This window comes from Naegleria fowleri (genome assembly GCF_008403515.1).
Source record: "Naegleria fowleri strain ATCC 30894 chromosome Unknown tig58, whole genome shotgun sequence".
In the NCBI taxonomy this organism is placed as follows: domain Eukaryota; phylum Heterolobosea; class Eutetramitea; order Acrasida; family Naegleriidae; genus Naegleria; species Naegleria fowleri.
This window is the reverse complement of record NW_025407990.1, coordinates 304,325-324,189: the sequence shown is the minus strand read 5'-3', so window position 1 is coordinate 324,189 and position 19,865 is coordinate 304,325. Positions and strand designations below refer to the sequence as shown.

General features: G+C 37.2%; 11 protein-coding genes across 11 annotated transcripts; 3 read left to right on the top strand and 8 right to left on the bottom strand.

Moving 5' to 3' along the window:
* Positions 1–115: 115 nt before the first annotated feature.
* FDP41_007197 (uncharacterized protein) lies at positions 116–1,786 on the bottom strand (the record flags this gene model as incomplete). Its single annotated transcript, XM_044710915.1, has 1 exon — positions 116–1,786. One exon carries the CDS (start codon positions 1,784–1,786, stop codon positions 116–118), a length of 1,671 nt encoding a protein of 556 aa, XP_044558523.1.
* Positions 1,787–2,031: 245 nt separating this feature from the next.
* On the top strand, positions 2,032–3,648 carry FDP41_007196 (uncharacterized protein; the record flags this gene model as incomplete). Its single annotated transcript, XM_044710914.1, has 1 exon — positions 2,032–3,648. The coding sequence occupies one exon, from the start codon at positions 2,032–2,034 to the stop codon at positions 3,646–3,648; it is 1,617 nt and encodes a 538-aa protein (XP_044558522.1).
* A 388-nt stretch (positions 3,649–4,036) lies between these two features.
* FDP41_007195 (uncharacterized protein) lies at positions 4,037–4,767 on the bottom strand (the record flags this gene model as incomplete). Its single annotated transcript, XM_044710913.1, has 2 exons — positions 4,037–4,273; positions 4,432–4,767. 2 exons carry the CDS (start codon positions 4,765–4,767, stop codon positions 4,037–4,039), a joined length of 573 nt encoding a protein of 190 aa, XP_044558521.1.
* A 97-nt stretch (positions 4,768–4,864) lies between these two features.
* On the bottom strand, positions 4,865–5,314 carry FDP41_007194 (uncharacterized protein; the record flags this gene model as incomplete). Its single annotated transcript, XM_044710912.1, has 1 exon — positions 4,865–5,314. The coding sequence occupies one exon, from the start codon at positions 5,312–5,314 to the stop codon at positions 4,865–4,867; it is 450 nt and encodes a 149-aa protein (XP_044558520.1).
* Positions 5,315–5,645: 331 nt separating this feature from the next.
* On the top strand, positions 5,646–8,279 carry FDP41_007193 (uncharacterized protein; the record flags this gene model as incomplete). Its single annotated transcript, XM_044710911.1, has 3 exons — positions 5,646–6,463; positions 6,553–6,922; positions 6,981–8,279. The coding sequence occupies 3 exons, from the start codon at positions 5,646–5,648 to the stop codon at positions 8,277–8,279; spliced, it is 2,487 nt and encodes an 828-aa protein (XP_044558519.1).
* A 54-nt stretch (positions 8,280–8,333) lies between these two features.
* FDP41_007192 (uncharacterized protein) lies at positions 8,334–11,733 on the bottom strand (the record flags this gene model as incomplete). Its single annotated transcript, XM_044710910.1, has 4 exons — positions 8,334–9,693; positions 9,748–10,431; positions 10,484–11,067; positions 11,140–11,733. 4 exons carry the CDS (start codon positions 11,731–11,733, stop codon positions 8,334–8,336), a joined length of 3,222 nt encoding a protein of 1,073 aa, XP_044558518.1.
* Positions 11,734–12,208: 475 nt separating this feature from the next.
* Positions 12,209–13,162, top strand: FDP41_007191 (uncharacterized protein; the record flags this gene model as incomplete). The annotated part of the gene is made up of 3 exons (XM_044710909.1): positions 12,209–12,284; positions 12,450–12,582; positions 12,730–13,162. The coding sequence occupies 3 exons, from the start codon at positions 12,209–12,211 to the stop codon at positions 13,160–13,162; spliced, it is 642 nt and encodes a 213-aa protein (XP_044558517.1).
* A 190-nt stretch (positions 13,163–13,352) lies between these two features.
* On the bottom strand, positions 13,353–14,284 carry FDP41_007190 (uncharacterized protein; the record flags this gene model as incomplete). The annotated part of the gene is made up of 2 exons (XM_044710908.1): positions 13,353–13,642; positions 13,750–14,284. The coding sequence occupies 2 exons, from the start codon at positions 14,282–14,284 to the stop codon at positions 13,353–13,355; spliced, it is 825 nt and encodes a 274-aa protein (XP_044558516.1).
* A 367-nt stretch (positions 14,285–14,651) lies between these two features.
* Positions 14,652–15,101, bottom strand: FDP41_007189 (uncharacterized protein; the record flags this gene model as incomplete). Its single annotated transcript, XM_044710906.1, has 1 exon — positions 14,652–15,101. The coding sequence occupies one exon, from the start codon at positions 15,099–15,101 to the stop codon at positions 14,652–14,654; it is 450 nt and encodes a 149-aa protein (XP_044558515.1).
* Positions 15,102–15,425: 324 nt separating this feature from the next.
* Positions 15,426–17,288, bottom strand: FDP41_007188 (uncharacterized protein; the record flags this gene model as incomplete). Its single annotated transcript, XM_044710905.1, has 1 exon — positions 15,426–17,288. The coding sequence occupies one exon, from the start codon at positions 17,286–17,288 to the stop codon at positions 15,426–15,428; it is 1,863 nt and encodes a 620-aa protein (XP_044558514.1).
* Positions 17,289–17,496: 208 nt separating this feature from the next.
* On the bottom strand, positions 17,497–19,788 carry FDP41_007187 (uncharacterized protein; the record flags this gene model as incomplete). The annotated part of the gene is made up of 1 exon (XM_044710904.1): positions 17,497–19,788. The coding sequence occupies one exon, from the start codon at positions 19,786–19,788 to the stop codon at positions 17,497–17,499; it is 2,292 nt and encodes a 763-aa protein (XP_044558513.1).
* Positions 19,789–19,865: the final 77 nt, after the last annotated feature.

Genomic DNA, 19,865 nt, shown 5'->3' with positions numbered 1-19,865 from the left:
GACAAATGGCGGGGAAAGTTTCTTCATCGCTGGCCAAATATTTTCTTAATGCTCGAGCATCGACTCATCTTTATAAATCAGTCAACTTAAAACTTTAGGTTGAAACACTTAAAATTTAGAGTTGAGGCACGAAAGACGTAATGAGAGTCCTTCCTCGATACTGCTTTCCAGCAAGTTCTTTTTGTGCCTTGTCGGCTGCTTGAACCTCAGAAAACTTGACAAGTACCTTTCCAGCATTCTTTCCACCATAAATAAAAGGAATGTTTGCAGGATCATTGTTTGTAGTTTGTGGATCTGGGGAAGGAACGGATACTTGCACAACCTTTCCAAATGCAGAACATTCATTATAGAAATCTCTCTTAATTTCTTCAACTCGTGCAAAATCTTCGGGTATGTTCAGGCAATTCATAAAAGCTAAAACATTGGTTGGTGTGATTTGAATATTCTCATGAAGGGCTAGTTTTTGAAGTGCATTCTCGTATTTGAGATTCAGATCAAGCAGTCCTCCAACCGCTGCCCTTTTTGGATCAGAAACGAGTTGTTGTCTGTATTCCTGTTGAAGATCAGAAATTCTGTCACTTTCCGTTAATTCGATCTTAGCTTCTACTGGAGCTCGTTGAACAACTAGATAAATCTCTGGACTGGTATTTGGATGTATTCTTGTATATTCTTCTTCTGTAATGATAGTCATACTTTTCATTTCTTCAATTAATTGTCTTTGTGATGTTCGAACAATTTCAGGTAATACTTTTTCATTGTTTCCATAATATTCACAGAACAAAAATCCGTCATTTCCATATTCATTTTCGTTTTCAAAAATTTTTGGTACGTGAATAGATCTCAATGCAGCCTTAGACTGATATCTCTTTGTTAGATAGCCGCAAAGTTGTTTTAAACTAAGTTCTTTTGGAATGTTTCCAATGAATAGCTTATTGGGAGAGTCCAAAAGAAATCCATTCTTGCTTGGCATGACATCTATAAGTACATCATTAACGATTAAATTGGAAATCGCGCTTCCATTTGTTTTACCACCATTAGGTCTATTGTAGGTAAAGTTAATAGTTACTTGTGGGTCGTAATAATCCTTTGGTCTCTTCATTCTGAGAGTAGATCCTTTAAATGGAACTCCATCCAAATTATTCACACAATATGTGGCTTCCTGTGGTGTTCGGAAATCAATAAAGGCATATCCTTTGTGAATTGAAATCTGTACAACATTTTCGTCTGTAAACTGATACTGCGAGCTGTATCCGCTACTGCCTCCTGAACTTCCTGCTGCAATTAATAATTCAAGAGAATTTGCTGGTTGAGGAGCTTGCGAATGATTCGTGTAATCCATTCCAGATTTCCGTAATTGTGTTGAAAAGAACTCTACCAACTCTTGTTCGCTTGTATTATCAGGAATGCCTCCACAGTAGATTTTTCGAAGTTGTTTGTACTGCGGATCTGTTAAACTTGAACCACAAGATCCTAAAAACAAGCCTGCTCCCGAGGTGTTAATTTGTTGTGCGGATGCTCCTAAATTATTTCTATGAACGTGATTAACATTTTCGTGCATATTAACCATCTTTTCCTGATTATTAAAACTTGGCAATTTTACCACTCCGTAGAGTGCTCCGGGAATAGCTTCTTTCATCATTTCTTGCGGAGTCATATCAAAAAGTGATTTTTGTGGTTTTGTGTTCACTTGAATAGAGTGAGAAATCTGTTGTTTCATCTTGTTGAGAATTGTCTGGTTGAGCCTATCCGATGATGAAAGCAATCCTTGATTTTTATTTGATGACATTTTTTTGGTGTGTTCTTTGAAGTTTGAACGTGCTGCTCCATGAAAGGCTTTCTTTACATCAAAAGGAATTGCAAAAGATTTTTAATGATGAAATTAAGAACATCATCTTTCCTTAGGTTCGACACTGAGTATGTGATCGAAAATTTATTCCTTGAAAGAAAGAGAAAGGGAGATAATTTCAAGTTTGTATTTGCAATCACCCTCACCCGCCAACTCCCTCAATCATCTCTTTAAAAAAATTCATGATGGAAATATCCTCTCCTCGAAATATTAATGCACCAACGTCCGCTTCAAAAACCTCCCAAAATCAATTTCGGATCAATGTCCAAAATCCACTTTCTACCACATCATCTGGGGCTGCAAGTGCTACTGCACAATTTACATCTCCGGTGAGCCCTCATTCAGGAAATTTAGGCTCACCCTACAAGGTTCAGAGCAAGAAATTTGAATCAATGGAAGCAACGTTAAACAGTAAATTGAGACTAGATACACCTCCGACAGAGGAGGAATTAGCTACAGAGATTCCAAGCCAGAAAAAATTCGAACAAATTTTACAAAATGTAGATAACGTTGTCAAGCAACACACCTCGTTTATAAATGCGGATTCAATAACAGGAGGTGGAGTTTCAACGAGGCCAGACAAAATTAAACAGAAAAAGAAGAAGAAAGGAAGTAACCTATTTAGTCCAATGAGCGCAAGTGAGACCAGTTATATGGAATTGTATAATAATCTAAGGGAAAAGTATCAAGTGCTGCTGGCTGAAAATTTGAGACAGCAAGAGGTGTTTAAATTAAGGCATGACACATTTCTAAAGAGAGAACAACAATCAAAGGATATGGAAAGAGAACTAAATGAGAAAATGAGAGAATCAATGATTGCCCGAGGTGTTGCTGGAGATCATATGCAAGAACTTGTTGGAATGAAAGAAAAAATACAGGAAGGAGTCACATATCTAAAGTTGGAAACACAGAATCTTCTTGAGGCCAAGGAGAAAGAATTTCAAAGAAAAATCGAAGAAATGATGAGAAGGTTTGATAGAGATCTTGCTGACGAGAGAAAAATCAATACGTCAGGCGAAAGGGAGTGGCGAGAAAAAAGCAAGTCCTTAAAAAAAGAGCTTGACAATTCAATAGCGCAAGTGATAAAGGTCGATCAGCTTAATCACGAGTTGATGAAGGAAAATCAACGGCTAAAAATACAGTTTGCTGCTCAGGAAGACGATAGAAATTATCTTGCAAAACACATTGCAAAAACGAAACGAGACAATGAGAAGTTGAAGGAGGAAACAAAACGATTACAAGAAGAACTCGCTCGATGTAACAATATCATCAAGGAGTATCAACTTGCCAGATCGCCACGTCCAGGTTCACCCTCTTCGTTTAAACAGGGAATGAGTCCTCGTGACCGAGACTACTCAATCTATACTGTAAATCCTGCGTTAGAGCCAGATGAAAAAGAACGACGATTTATTGAAGCCAACAACAAGCTAAAAAAATTGTTGGAAATTGAAAGGAAAAATATAAGGCAAGTTCGAGCGCAAAATATCAAAATTTTAGAGGAAAGAACAGAGCTTGAAATATTCTTGAGGAGCTGTATCGAGGATGTAAAGGAGGAAGTAAGAAGAACAAAAGCTGAAAGCAAAAACGACACAGAAGAGTTCCACAAAAAGGAAAGACAAAGAGTAATAGAGCTGTTACTATCAAAGGAACGAGTCATTAAGATCCTTTATGAAAGAATGTTTGACAAACAATCCGAGAAAAATTTTGATGATGATGGTATCAGCATTCAAGATCAACCAGCATCTTTTCACAACTCGACAAAAGGTGAAACTGCATCAATGGGAACAGACTCTAAGGAATAAGCACTCTTTTCATTTTTCTGCAACCACTATGTCACAATCTCAAGCACTGTTGAGATGAAGGAACACCACTCATTTCTCTCTTGGGCCGTATTTGCTGTGAATTGGAGAACTTTTTCTCGGCCTTTTCCGTACCCGCAGCTTAATTCAAATATTAGCTCGTTCTTTGAGCTTATTTTAAGAACGGTGTAACAAAGACTAAAACAATTAATTAATTTCTTTTCGCTATTGTCCTCGAATATTGAGATTCCTGAAGACGATATCTTTATCCAACGGTTTGTGTGATCCCAAAAACTGCTATACACCCGTAACCACCCAGTTTTTTTTGGTAGGGATGAGCAACCATAGGCTATCATAATGAAAGACAATTCAAGGATTTTGCCATTTCTTATTACTTACAGCTGAAAAAGTTATCGAGCCCAAGCTCTTCAATAATTTGTTTCTGTAACGTGGCATAGGAAAGATCATGATTGTTTGAACTTCTTAGTATCTTTCCTGAATTCAATTGGTCTCTACTGTCATTAAATGACAACCCGGTTGTCATTGCCTGTAGTTGCTCAAAACCCTCAACAATAGCAATTGTTTGCTGAGTGACTTCGTTTTTGAGGTGTTCCAATTCTGTTTTAAACTGTTTCATTGTGTTGTGGATGTCTAGTGAATTGGAAAAGGAACTTAGCTTTTGTATGTGGTGTTTCAACATTTTCTCTCTTTCTGTCAAAGTTTCAATGGTTTGATTTAACTTTACAAAAATGGTTGCTTGTATTTCTGTTCAAAAACAACTCTTACCTCGTTGAATTTTACACGTGCTTGAATGTGAGATGCATCTCTTTCACTCTGAATTTTTTCCACCTTTTGTTGCAATTCCGATATGATTTTCTTATATTCAGCTTCCTGCATTTTCTTTTTTTTGTCCTCGCTCTTTTCGCTTTCAGAGCCTGTCACGTTTAACTCCCTTAAATGTTTAATTTCATCTTTTTGCTCCTCTATGGTCAAAATGCATTCCTTAAGTCGGTTTCCTAACTCTACAACTTTTTTGGAAAGAGCCTTATTTTCCTCTGAAAAATTAGAGAGTCTTAAATGAGGAGGAATTTTCTCAAAGTTAGCGTCAAGAGGTAGCATCATACTTACTCTTGAATTTGTTTGTTCGCTTGGTCTCTTTCTGTCATCAAAATTGACATCTCCTTTTTTGCGACCTCAATGGTCTATAATAATTATTATTTTAATAATAAGGAACAAGATACCCTTTTTCCGCAATACCCACCAATTCAAGGCTCTCCATTCGATGTTTTAGAGCAACATTCTCTTCCTCAACCAAATCCAAACTCTTTTCAAGCCTTTCTTTTTCGGCCCTTTCTTTTTCCAACTGACTATCAAGAAATTTGATTCTAGTTAATAAACTTTGTCCGTATTCAATGGACTTCATTAATTCAAACTCTCTCATCTCTAGCACACGTTGTAATTGAACAACATTCTCACCTCTTAAATGAAGACCTCCCTCTTCCATAAATGACGAGCTTTGGTTCATACTCCCGACCCTTGGTTCCGAAAAACTGTTTCCCAACACTTCAGAACTCTCTTCAAACCACTCCGCTTCCTCATCATTCTTATCATTCAATTTTGAAAGATTGAGGGTTGGAATTTTGATGGATCCCGAAGAGGATGATTTCATTTTTTCGTTGTTGTTGAAAAAGGATTTCGTAAGGAAGGCTAAGACTTTGAGAGTGATAGATTCGCTGGACGAGTGGTATACATGATGATAACGAAATTCAAACGAAATTCAAACGAAATGCAAACTCCTATCCTAACGTTAGACGAGCGACTGAAAGGATTAAGAAAATTACCCGCCTAGGATTAAAAAAAAATTTCTATTTGGGTCATCATCATCCTGTTCCGAAAACCAAGTTCATAATCATCATCATCACCACCTAAAGAAAATTGGAATCATTCCTTGAGATACACACGAATATTCGGGATTCATATTTTTTAAAAATCCTTATATAATGGAGACTTTTATACGACATTTCATTCATCAATCTCTTTCTTTTCAGTTGTATGAAAATGCTATTTTCTTAAGTGAGCGATTATTTGCAGAGACTCCTTCAATTCCTCATTTGTTACTTGTAGCGAAATCATACTATGAATCGGGACAGTACAATGTTGCCTACCACATGTTAAAGTATCATTCTTCAAAATGGGATGTTCCTTTCAAAACAAATACATCATCCTCCGACACAGAATTAACAAAATCATTCTTCGATTTTTTGGATCCACAAGAGAGCATCTTTTATCTGTTCTCTTTGTGTTGTATTAAATTGGAACACTATATCGATGCAGAACGTTATTTACGAAAATGTCACGATCATAATGAAAATAATGTTATCATCAATTATTGGTTAGGGATAGTTTACAAATTAACCTGCAGGAAAGAATTAGCAATTTATCATTTTCACAAATGTGTATCGCTGTGCCCGATGTTGTGGTCTGCGTATGAGCACATAGCTCAACTAGGATATGATAGAGTAGAAGCAGATGGGCTTTTTGATCCAAGTAAATCGGCACAGCTCTATGAGAGATTTTCACAAATGTATTCTGACCTATCGGGAAATAATTCAAACAATAATTCTATCAATATTCCACTTGCAACAAATTTCAGCTTTACGTCTGCGATGAAGCCACCAACAAATTCAATCTCAAAACAAGCAGATTTTCTTCATGCCACCAATCGAAATAATATTTCAGACAATGATATTAACATGGATCAAAATACTCAATTTCCAACTGAAACCGGAGTATCTTCCACCCCAAACAAACCCAAAAGGTAAGTGCTCATTTCGAAATCGAATTCAATTTTTCACAATCATGTCCATATTACATTTATTGCGCAAAATATTTTTTTTCACTTCACAGTAGTTATGAATTTCCTCTAGTTTTCAATCCAACTGCTACCACAACCGCAAAAACTCCAAATTTATCAGCCAAGAATAAGCCTAGAGCAAGTATTGGAAGCGCTTCCAGAAGCAGCTTTGGAAATAATGAAATGTTTTCACATTCTACCCAACAAACACCAAATTCCTTTTTCTATAGAACTCCTTCTCCTCAACAATCACCCTCCTCAGCAGTGACTCATCCACCAACCATGACCCAAAAGCCAAAACCTTCAAGAAAAAGTCAAGCATCAACAATTACATCCACAACAAGTAAGAAAATCACATTTGAATCTACTGAAAAGAAAATTAGTAGATCTAGTTTGACAAGTTCAAGCAGCGAATCAGAAGATGTAAGTTTTTACTCTTTTCAAAATTATGTTCAATTACAATTGCTTCAACCATGTGTAGTCAAAGTTTTCACTCTACCCTTCACAATCTTTACATTCATTCCCTAAAAACTTTAAAGCATCTCCTCAGAGAATGTATCAACTAGATTCTTTAAATCAAGTTCCTACAGATTCATTCCTAAATCCCAATATTGGCTTTAATATTCTTTCCAATCTCTCGTCAACAACAGGATCAGCAATGCCAGTGGTTAATTCTAACACTAGTCCATTTTTGAGCTGGCAGTCTGTTTTTTCACTCAATTACAAACAAGTGACTGTGAACGATGTGTCATCAACTCTTGCTCTTCTAAACGCTCATGCCATTCCACTCAAATTCTTCTCTCAATACAAAGGAAAAGAAGCCATTGAGAATTTTGAAAAGCTTCCTCCAAAACATTATCAAAGTGGATGGGTGTTGCAACATGTTGGACGATCTCATTTCGAAATGGCTCAATACGAAGATGCAGAAACAGCATTTGAAAGAATTCAAATGAATGAACCCTATAGATTAGATGGATTAGAAATTTATAGTACAATTTTATGGCATCTCAAAAAAGATAAGAAATTGAGCTATCTTGCTCAACATATGAGTGAGATTGACAAGACAGCTCCTCAAACTCTTTGTGCCATTGGCAATTGTTTCAGTCAACAGAAAGATCACGAAACAGCTCTAAAATTCTTTGAAAAAGCAACAAAGGTTGATAATTTATTCACCTATGCGTATACATTAGCTGGTCATGAAAGAGCAGCCAATGACGATCTCGAAGGTGCACTCCAATGTTACAGACATGCCATCAGAATTGATGACCGACATTACAATGCATGGTATGGTATTGGAGCTGTCTATTTTAGACAAGAAAAGTATCAACTTGCCATGTATCACTTCTCTAAAGCTATTAGCATCAATTCAAAGAGTTCTGTATTGTATTGTTATGCAGGTATGGCAGAGGCAGCTTGTGGACGCTATGAACAAGCGATTAAGATGTTCACTCATGCCATTCGAATTCATCCTCAGAATCCAATGCCAAAATTCAAGAAAGCAAATGCTCTGATCGCTTTGCAAAGATACAATGAAGCTCTTGACGAATTGAAAGAACTAAAGCAAATGGTTCCCAAAGAATCACAAATTTACTTTACATGCGGTAAAATTTACGCCGCACGTAAACAAAAGGAGCAAGCTCTGTATGAATTTAACATGGCTCTTGATTTGGACAGCTCCAAAGAGAATCCATTAATTAAGGAAGCCATTTCAAAACTGTTCGAAGAGGAAGATCTTCAAGAAGCACAAAAAGACGATAAACTGGATGAACGTGACGATTAAAAGTTATTCATATTATTATTCATATTATTTACAATTCATCATTGGGGGTTGCATCTAAACATTTCCGTCCGTAAAACCAAGAAGCTTCTCTGCAAATTCGACCGATGTAAATCGTTCTTCTAACGCTGATATCGTGACAACCTCTTTCAACAATTTGCTCAAACAATCATTTAGCTCATTTTCTGTCATAATTTCACCCATCGTTTTCAATTTTTGGAAAAGGTCTGATTTGTTGATAAAACCAGTGATTGGCTCGCTTCCCAATTTCTGGAAAGCCTCTTCAATGTCTTTTCGTTGAATGCCAAAGACTGGTCGGTGATTCACATAAATCTTCACAAACGTATTAAAATCAATGAAAATTTCAGGCTCTTTCTTAGATGGCAGAGAAGATCTCTTCTTATCAACAGAGGAATTCGTTTCTGAAGGATCTGCCACTCCCTTAATCACTCTCAGTTCATTAATCATGTTCTGAATTTCCCATTGAGTAGCATAAAATCCTAGCGATCGAACCAAATCAGGTACTTGATTGATAGGAACGCTTCCTGTAATTTTTCGTTCACTTGTTGTGATTTCACCCTGGCTTCTAATCTGTGCATAGTAAAAGTATTGTTGAACTTCTTGGAAAAACTCTCCCTGCGCTCCACCCTCAATCAAACTCACATAGGGTTCAATACCTTCGTCAATTTCTTTGTTTTTGAAGAGTGGAGTTCCATTGATCTCCCATTGATTGACAATACAGTCACTTCCTCCAGCAGTAAATAAATATTTTCCATCTGGTGAAACCACGCAAGAAGTGATCTCTCCAGAATGAGCAATCAAGCCCATGTGATGTTTTGGATTACCATCAAGTGGAAGAGCAATAAGTCCAATAACTTTTTCAAAAGTGGAATAAGCAAGTAATCTTGGTGCTTGATACTCTGGTAAAGAGCCATCCTTGTAGTGAATATTTGGGACAAGAAGTAATCGATTTAGTGGGCCTCCATATGTTGGACTCAAAATTGTTCGGTTGCACCTTGTGTCTCTGTTTCCAAATGGTGTAATGAAGGACATTATTTTGTATTGGTCATTCGCAAAGAGCAGACCATCAAAATATTTCTTTTCATTTGGATACGTTTCAATGACATTTTCATCCTTTGTCCATAGGAAAGCAGTCGGAATGGCATCTTGACTCACTCTGTGAATGGTCTTAACTTTCAAACCTCCTTGTATTGAGCTATTTTCTAAATCATATTCAATCAATCTTCTATCTTCAGAAACAGACATTAGCCTTGGTATATCTCCATAAGGTTCTACTCCAAATTCGAGTCCAGTAATTGCTTTCTTATGAGATTTAAATCTTCCAATATAAATCCATTCATCTTTTCCAGCTCCTTTCTTTTGAGGATTTGGCATAAATTTAAAGACTCCCACACAACTAGCGAGATATAGATGTCGATGAGCGTTCTGTTCAACAAAAGTGTCTACTTACTTGTCCGAATCTGAAAAAGCTAAAAACAATGAGTCGTGAGAAAACTTCAAAGACTGTATGCATGCCTTCGATGGTCTGTAAGCCAAGCTGGGTATCTCTGTAAATAGAACAGCATCAAAGAATTTCACATGCCCATTCATACATCCAACAGCTAAATACTCTCCCTTATTGTCAAAAGCAAGAGATGAAACACACAATCCCTTCATTACCATTACTTTTAGAACGTCCTTGAGTTGATAATCCCAAATGTGAACATTTCCTGACATTCCTGAAATAGCTAAATATGGCTTTGATGGGTGTACAGCAAGAGTTTGAATTGACTCATTTTGACTGATCACTAAAATTCTTCCTTTCATTCCCTCAACATCATAATCACTGAATGAAGAGGAGGAGGCTTTTGCTAAAAATCCAGATCGTGTTTGAATTATGAAATCAGGACAGTAAAACTCATCATTTTTCCTGACCATGTTCTCGAGGTCTTCTTCAGTCATTGCCATATCTGGTCTCTGCTTTCCTCGATTCTTGTCAAAAGAAATTGAAGTAATTGGGCCTAAATCAAACTCTTCAAACCAAGCCTCCAACCTTAATTTGTGATCCAAAAATTTCACAAAACCATCACTTCCTCCTGTTACAATATAAGATCCAATGCATGTAATAAAGTTTACGCTAAATCCAGGATGTATTCTGCAAGGTTGTTGAACACATGAGTTGGTGGCAAACGTTATTAGAAACTTACTTAACAAATTTCATGGCCTCTTTCTCGATTTCCTTTGACTCTCTGTCAGGATAAATCTTTCGTTCCCACAAAACAATTTCTCCATCTGTGGTACCGGAAGCAGCCATTGTGGTTCCAGCAACAAAAGTAGTTTGTACAAATTCACTTGAAGCTGATCCAAAATCGCTCTTTGTGACAGTAGGACTGAAAAATTCAAGAGCGCCATCTTCATATTCCCAAAAGAGAATGCTTTTTGGGCCATTTGTTAAAAACACTTTGGGATTGGAATTGTGACATCTGAGCAAGGTTTGAGGATCACCACTCGGAACTGTGACAGTTACTAATGCTCCTTCGTTTGCCTCTGTCCATTCCCATAATGAAATATGCTGCTCCCCTTCTGAGTTTGGCTTGCTTAGCGAATAAATGTAAAGCGAGTCAGAAGAAATGTCAAGAGATTGAATTCCGATTGGATGTGGGTCAAATATTGTCTTCACTGGGATTCCTTTTATACTATCCCACACAACTATCATGTTTTCTTTTCCACTGTCGGCGGTAACAATCCACTTTTTATCAGTACTAACTGACGAGCATGTAATCATATTGGTCTGGGTAAAATTAGAAATTGAAAATTTCAAAAACATTTGTAATTTCAAAGCTGTCAAATTCGGAATACTTACATGACCCTGCAGCAGAATTTGTTCCTTTGTTTCATATTTATAAATTATTCCAACATTTCCGGCAATGTAGAATACTTCTTTTCTCGTTTCATCACATAAATTATGCATTCCACCAAGAGTATCCTTGTTCATACCAAAAACCCAATGAAGATCCAGTGCACTGTCTTCATCTTTGGTTTCTGCTGATGGCGAACGAATGGTTGTTTCATCCAAAGAAGTCCTATTGGTGGATTCGTTCACATTTTTAGATTCGTTCAACTCTGAATATTCTTCCTCAACTACTTTTAGCCCATCAAAATTAGATTCCTCTTCCAAATTGTTGTTAAAGTTTGCCTCTTTGTAGTCAAATGATCTACCATTATGTCGTTCATTGGTGTAAGTGTTTTCATCATCAACGTTCGGAGTGTCATATTCTTCAATCTGTTTCTTGTCAGTTGACTCGAAACTTGAATTGTGAGATGTTTCCTCATGCTCAGGTTCCTCCATTTGATCATTCTCTTGTTGCATTACCTGATCCGATTCCTCATTTCTTTGCTCCTCATACTCATTCTCCGCTACTGATTGATCCTCTTCTTGATTTTCAAGCTCAGACATTTTTTTACGATTTTTGTTTGGAAAATGAAAATGGCGGGTTTTGCCTTTTGTTGGAATACCACTTCACCATCATCAATATTTTCAAAAGGCTAAGTAAGACCTTATTTCCAGGTTGTTCTTCAGAATTTCTTACTTCACAAATTTCGTCTCCATGCACTGAGCCTCTGCAACTGAAGCTCCCTCACTCTCCGCTTGTACGTATGCAACACCAAATAAAACTCAAAAAAATCAACCGCCGCTCAACGTCTCTTCATCGCGTGTGTCTTCGTCTTTTGCTCTTCTTCTTCTCTTTCAATTCCATTATATTTGCCCTCCACCAAAACACTCTCTCTTCATAGGGTTTATATTTAGGATCGCTTCAAGCACTCCTTACACTTTCGGTTGATAGTTTCTTCTAATCCTCATCATCGGGTTCATACTAGTCTGAAGTGGCTGTTGATTAAAACTCATCATCATCATTAATTCATACATAATAATGTCTACTGACTCAGTTAATCCTAATGCTAAAGCTGTTCCATTTAAATTGGTTCTTCTTGGAGAAAGCTCTGTAGGTGAGTGTTGATTGTTATTGTGATGAGAATTTATTCATCGCCATGGAACTGTAATATTTGAAATCCGGCGTGATGATCACGCTTTCCATGATGGATTCACATTCTCACAAACGAAAACTTTATTTCCCTCAAATTTTGCGAACACCAAATATATAATAACAATAGGAAAATCAAGTCTTGTGCTCAGATTCGTGAGAGGTCAATTCTTTGAGTACCAAGAAAGTACGATTGGTGCTGCGTTCTTGACTCAAACCGTGCCATTGGGAGACACGATCGTAAAGTTTGAAATTTGGGACACGTAGGTTTCATTCTCACATTTTCAACTAAGAATTATTATTTCACTTTGTTCGTTCATTCAACAATTTGATGCCACACATCACTTGAAACACGCACTTTTCGTGATAATATTCCAATAACAATGTTATGGTCGTGACGGAAATAATAGTGCTGGCCAGGAACGTTATAAATCTTTGGCACCAATGTACTATCGAGGTGCCGCAGCAGCCATTGTTGTGTATGACATCACCAGCGCCGATTCTTTCCAACGTGCCAAGAATTGGGTGAAAGAGCTTCAAAGACAAGGAACAACTAATATCGTCATTGCTCTTGCAGGTAACAAGGTTGACCTTGAAGACAAACGTCAAGTAGAAACAGCAGAGGCCAAGTCATATGCAGAAGATAACGGATTATTGTTCATGGAAACATCAGCAAAAGCAGCTACAAATGTGAATGAACTTTTCGTTGCCATTGCGCGTAAACTGCCATCGAAGGATAGTGAGTCTACCCCTCCTTCTGACGTCACACCTCATATAATTCCAAAACCAGGTACAGATACACCTCCAACAAATACAGGGCGAAGGGGAACATGCTGCAACTAGATCCTTGTAGAAATTTATTGACACAAACATTATTTATTTGTAATGATACCACACCTGTAAATCAAACGCATAAATATTTTCTTGTGTTGTGTTGAACTTTTAAAAGTTGGGAGGATGATTTTTTTAATTCCTTAATGAAATAAATTGTGGTGTATTAATTTAGGCACAAAAATCTAGCGGAAAGCAAAATTTAAAGGTTGAGTTTTGAAATTTCCATCAAGAATGGGCCAATTCCTGGAATTGGAGGACAACCTGGCAACACGTATGGAGTGTTGACGAGAATCCAATGATAAAAGAATGTGATGAAGAAAAGAATATGAACCACACAGAATCCTTCAAGAACATGTTGCATGAAAGGCTTATTGTTCACATATTCCTTGCAGAAAACGTTTGGAGTTTCATACCACAATCTTCCGACAATGACAACTGGGAATGTGAGATAGAGAGAGTAGGCCACCAAAAATTGGAACTTGTTAACAGCTGTCAATTTAAATTAAATTGAATAGTTTGCGATATGAATCACAATATCCAAAAAATAGCAAAATAGTCACGTTAAATTCCAAGTTCATCATCATGTTCAAACCTACCTTCATATCCTTCACCTCCATACATTCCGACACCAATACAGACAACCAAGCTATACATCAGAGAAGTAGCGTGAACAATTCCAAGAGTTCGGAATGATCTCCATCCGAAAGTGAAAGCCAAAGCCATTGCAGCGTTACCAAAAGTCATAAAAACAACATTGATCCATTCCATGATTTGCCAAAAATGTGGATTAGTAATCATGATAGGATCAATTTGTTCTCCCCAAATTCTAAAAGCAGTCTTGGTCCATGAGTGTGGAGGCCAATTCAATGGTTTTTCCACATCTCTATCAATTAAATCTCTCACAGTAACACCAAGAGCTGGAGCTAACACATTATGATAATCAAAGAAAGCTGTTGAAAGAATAAATGTCAAATAAAAAAGGACTAGAATGATATCAAAAGGTCTTTCCAATAACGAAACGGATGGATACTTCCATGAAGTTTTACTTGTAAGGCTTCCAGTAGAAGTTGCATCGGGAGAAGGAGGAGCCGAGGAAGTGGTGGAATTCTTCTTAGTTTGAGATGCTGCCATTTTTTTGTTGAGTGAACTGGAGCGAAATGCATTGGGAATTGTCGCTCTTGAAGGATTTCGGAATGCGAAATGGAGGGCTCGAATGGTCTCGAAGAACGAATGATTGTTGTCGTCCTGAGTTGCTGCTTGCGCGTGTGAGGAGAGAATGTGTTGATGATGGTTTAGGTCGTCGCAGTTACATTCATGTCCTCGCAATTGCGTCCATTGTGAGGACGTAGGAGGAAGAATATTCATGTACAATAACATTCAATTTATTCGAGGGAGTACATTTTGCATTCGGATAGAATTGCTGGAATTGTTGCTTTCATGATAACGGAAAAGAATCTTAGGAGCTGTACAGAGCTGGAAAAAGTGGTAGTCACAAGTTTCAGTGTTTCTTGCTTGGAGATTTGTGATCTGAAGATGGTTTATGATGCTGGTGGTGATCCTGAGGATGATGAGCTGAGTGTTGCTGTTTTGGAGAAGTGATCAATTCGTTCAGGTTTCCCGTGCTTCTCCGTTGGGAAGAAGTTGGGTTTGAGTGTGAATGGTTGGCACTACTGCTGTTTTTCGCTCGAGAGGAGCCATGTTGCTGCATATTGACAACATGTTTGACACAATCCATTTGATCTACCAATTGAGAAGTGGTTTTGTGAGGAATGTTTCTAAGGGCCATCATTTCATATTTGTACTCTTCCTCGCTCTTGGCATAATGATGTCCAAAATATTCTACAGAATTGTGGTTATGAGAAGCATTACGTTGAGAATCCGAACCAATACTGTTTCGGTGTTGAGAAAGATAGGATGGATGAGGATTATTAAGATTGGAAGAGCTCATTGATCTGTATGCTCGTTTCTTGTTAACCGTCTTCGGTCGTTGGGGGGAGTGAGTGAGAGAAGAGAACTACGATTGAACTGAGGTTTTTTTTGATGGTTCTTGTGGTTAAAAAAAAACCGTTGTTGATTCTAAGGCTCGAGTGGGCACCTTTGGCATCGCAGCTCAAGCCTTAAAAGGACACCACCCAAAAAGGAAAAACGGAATCTCTATAACCTTCGTTCCTTTCCGAACGAAACAAGAAGCTCTCTCCGATGGATACCCAGGAATAAGCGAATTGTTTTGTCCAAAATGAGGGAATAACAATGAACGCAGAGGTTAGTTTTTTCAAAGGGCAAGATCATGTCGATGTGAAAAAACAATGACTGTCTGGTCGTTGTGTAATTTCAACTCTTGATGAAAGGGAAGGAGTTGTTGTTCTAAAATATGATTTGAGTCCAAAGCATAGAATATTGGTTTCTGTGACTTCAATCCTTGTTCTGTGCTCAATAGATATTGATCATTCATTCTGTATTGATAAATGGGAATGCATGATTCACACTGTGGCTTTGAAAATGCATAAAACTCCACAGCGACAAGTTTGTGGGAAAGTTTTTGTATGGCCCTACGATCCAAGGTATGAAAATTATTATCGATTCTCTTAAATACTGGAATTGGAATTTGTTCAGAAGCCTTGCTCACATCTAATCGATACATTTGTTGATTATAGTTATATTTTGGAGTGGGTGGCAAATTAGTCCAAAAATTAGAATAGGTTCCTTCAAAGTAAATGATCTTTCCATTTTCTTCATCAAATTCATAGTGATGAGAAGGATTATAAAAATCCATTTTTTGATGAGTGACAATTTTCACACCGTACAGAAATGGGCCAATTGGAGTTAAACCTTCAGAGTACCAAATTTCCCCAAGAGAAGATTCTGTTCCTCCATTCTGCTCAGCAATTAAAATATATCGATCCCTAAATGCATTGTAATGAACACTTCCAGCATGAGCTTGAATGAATTGTCCACTTTCATGAGTTTTCAATTGCAGTAAATAGGCTTCTTGAACTTTCATCTTGCCCATTTTCACAAGTTGTGCCATTTGCTCTGCTGAGAGAGGAGAGGTGCTTCTTTTCCATCCATAAATTAATTTTCCACTTTTCTCCTCTCTATCAAGTTGTACATTATTTAAATCCAAATTAGAAGTGTTGATTTTGAGAGGCGTAAACGATTCATAGGTTGATAAATCCAAATACCTTTTGCATCGAACAATCGGATAGGGCTGGCCAAAATAGATGTATCCATCCTCTTCATCATGATAAGGAGCTGTCTTCACAACATGTGATCCATCGATGGGATATGAAAATTGAGTATTGAAATCTATTTGAGAAATTTCCTCAAACTCCTCTAAATCGTCATTCCATTGTAAAAATCCTCTTTTCACAATATTTAGATTCGAATCTGGTTTCATATAAGTTGCATACATTCTCTCATTTCGTTGCACATACAGAGCGTGAATCCAAGTGGGAAGATTTTTTGGGTCCACTGGTGCCACTCCCTTCACAAAATTTCCATTCAAAATATATGTTAAATTTGGGTTTGTAGAGAGTGAAGTTATTTCTTTCAAATTCGTATAGGCAGCCGTTGCATGAAAATTTCCTAATAGTCTCTGTATATTATTCGTATCACCAAAAAACCAATAATATTTGCCCTTATAAATAGCATTCATGACACTGTCTTGTCCAGTGACTTGTGCGTTCAATAAAAACTTTTGTAAAATCGTGTCGTGTGAAATATTTGGCACTTGAACTTTTCCAAGAAATGAATCTCTATAAATTCCTTCTCCAGTGACTCGATACAATCTCTCCGCAAGTTTCAATCGTTTCATTTCCAAAACAATGGGCAAAGAAGAAGAATGGAAAGGAATTGAAATTCCACTCACTCCCACCACTGGATCACTTCCGTTCATAAATTGATATTGACCATCACTTGGAATGGAAATCCAAATCGAGTGCCCAGAGAGTCCTGGCTCAAGCATGGCAATGACTCCGTTCGAATCACTCACATAGGTGATGTCACTCGTTGTGGAGATTTGAATCATCGGAATGCCTCGTTTGGTTTCGCTATCTATGAATTGAACAAGTTGAAGGAACGGATGTTGTTCAAGGGCAATAGTTGTGGCTGATGATGCGGAAGGAATGGCATACATTTTTGATATTGGGTGAGCCGAAACGGAGAGAATTGGAACCGAGTGTTTGTGATGATGGTTGTGATGAATCGTCGTTGTCAAACCAAGAGCGAGCCACACAAGAAGAAGGAACAGTTGAGCTATTTGCATTTTTTGTATCGAAATGGCACAAAGGTGCAATGGTTCGAATCATTTCCTCAATACCTCTTAGAAAGAGAAATAAATATTATTATTGTTGGGTCTTTTGTTTTTGTTGTTGCATTTTCTTCCAGAGGAGAGCCTTTTCGAGAATCTTCAAATTGGCCTTATTGGTTGTTCCTTCTGCCTCGTCATCTTTAAAGACATAGTCAACGTATTCGGTCCATCCTGAGGCCTCTCCTTCTTGATTGAGAACTTTCTTCTTTCGTCGAATCTTTGTTGGTTTCTTTTGTTTTAATTTGTCAATCCTTTCTTGATTATTTTCGAGAGATTCCTCAAATGCAATCCATGACAGTAATAATTGATATCGTTGTTCTCTTTTGGCAATTTGGGCCTCCTCATCTGCAGTTTGTTGTTGACCTCCTTCTTCTATGGAACCCTTTTTAAAGTACGTGTAAGCATCTTCATAAACTTGGCGTGTTCGTTCAATGTTATCTATTCCTAGACTTTTTTCAAATAGTGCATAGCTTATCCAAACTTTAACATGTTTAGTCTTGTCGAGAAGTCTCTTGAATAGAGCTCTAGCTTTGTCATATTCTTTTTGTTCAATTTCAAAATCTATATAACACTTCCAAATGAGTTCTGGCATATCTAGATTGGGTTGGCTCACTGCCAACTCATAAATTCTTCTAGCTCTTTCAAATTCCTTAACCTTTTGTTCTAATTCTGCATAATTCTTCCATGACTCACAGCTCGAAGGCGACACCTCAAGTTGCTTTTGGAACAGCTGTCTCACAGTGTCAATATTTCCTAACGATAATTCAACTTTGATGTATTCTTTGAAGATCTTATCTTTTGGAAGGCACAATACAGCTGCATTGAGAATTTTTCTGGCATCATCAATATTTCGTTGTCTAATTTCGAAATGAGCAAACATGATCCAAATTTTAGAGAAGTTAATATTGGGAGCAGAGTATTCTTCGCTTCTTAGTAGCTCTAAACATCCTTGATAGACTTGTCTCGTTCTAGTAATATTCTTTGCAGTCAATTCTTCGAATAATGCGTAATTAATCCAAATGTAAATATATCGTTTCCAGAAACGTTTTTCCTTGAGTGGTGGAACATTTGCAATGGCCCTCTCGAATAAATCTCTTGTCTCATCAAGATTGTCAGATCCGTTGTGTTCCATTGTCATTTGTAAATACTGAATCCAAACATCATAATTGTTTGGATTTTCTTTGAGCTCATTTTCAAATTCGAATCGCTTCTTGTTATAAATGACGTTTTCAATGCTGTTAGCGTCTCCAAATTGCTTTTGGAAGGAAATAAATTTCTGATAGAGGCCTTCAGCATAGTCTTTTGGCACACGGTCAAGTAAATATTTGTAAATTGCATTAGCTCTTTCAATTTCATTGTTGGTAACCTCAAATTCGGCAAAAGCAATATAGAGACCGACTACCTCGTCCAAATTTTGTCGAGTGAAATTTTGTGCTTTCAATAACACATCAAGATCAAATAACGTGGTTGCTCTTTCAAAAATTAATCTTGCTCTATCTTTTCCTTCTTCTTGGCCATACTTTTGCTCGAATTTGGCATAATAAAGCCATGTCTTGATTTGGGGATGCACTCTTATAAATTTTTCACACACTATTCTTGCTCTTTCGATTTCACCATATCTAAGTTCAAAGCTCACATAAGACTTCCACCCTTTTTCGTCTGGCTGCCACTCCATCCATCTGTCAAACAACTGCCTTGCTGCATTGACATTTTTTAGCATTTCTTCCATGTGAATGTACTTGTACCATAGCTGATCGATACGAGGTAGCAAGCTGACTGCTCTATCCCAAACGTTTCTTGCATGATTAATAAATTTGTTTCTCATTTCCATTTCTGCATATCTTAACCACAGACTAATCTCCCGATAATTTACATCAAGTGCTCTTTCAAAAACTGATCGTGCTCTCTCAAGTTGGTTTTGTTTTTCTTCCCATTGAGCATATCTAATATAATTAATAATTCTATATCTATTCTTCCTAATGTTGTCTTCATATTGTTTTCTCATCCGAAGTCGATACTCCTCCAATTCCTCCATATCCTTGATGTCTAGCTTCGGAGCAACAATATCCTTTTCAGATCTTTCATAGGCCTCTCTGATGATTTGTTCAGCCGTAATCTGCAAAGGAGCACTCCGTTTATCCTTCACCTTTGATGTACGGGATCTATCAACATTTCCATAGTTATAGGTATATCCCGGAGGTAAATTTGTATCATCTTTCTTTTGAAAATCTCTATTTCGTTTCTTTCCATGTTTTTGTTCCTCCTGTTCTCGTTGCTTTTTTTCGTATTGTTGTTGCCGATCAATCCTGAGTTGAATTTCGTTCATTTTTTTTAAAATAATAAAAAGAAAAAAAATTTAAAAACATTGAACCTGAAGACAAAGCCATGACGTTCATCGTCCGC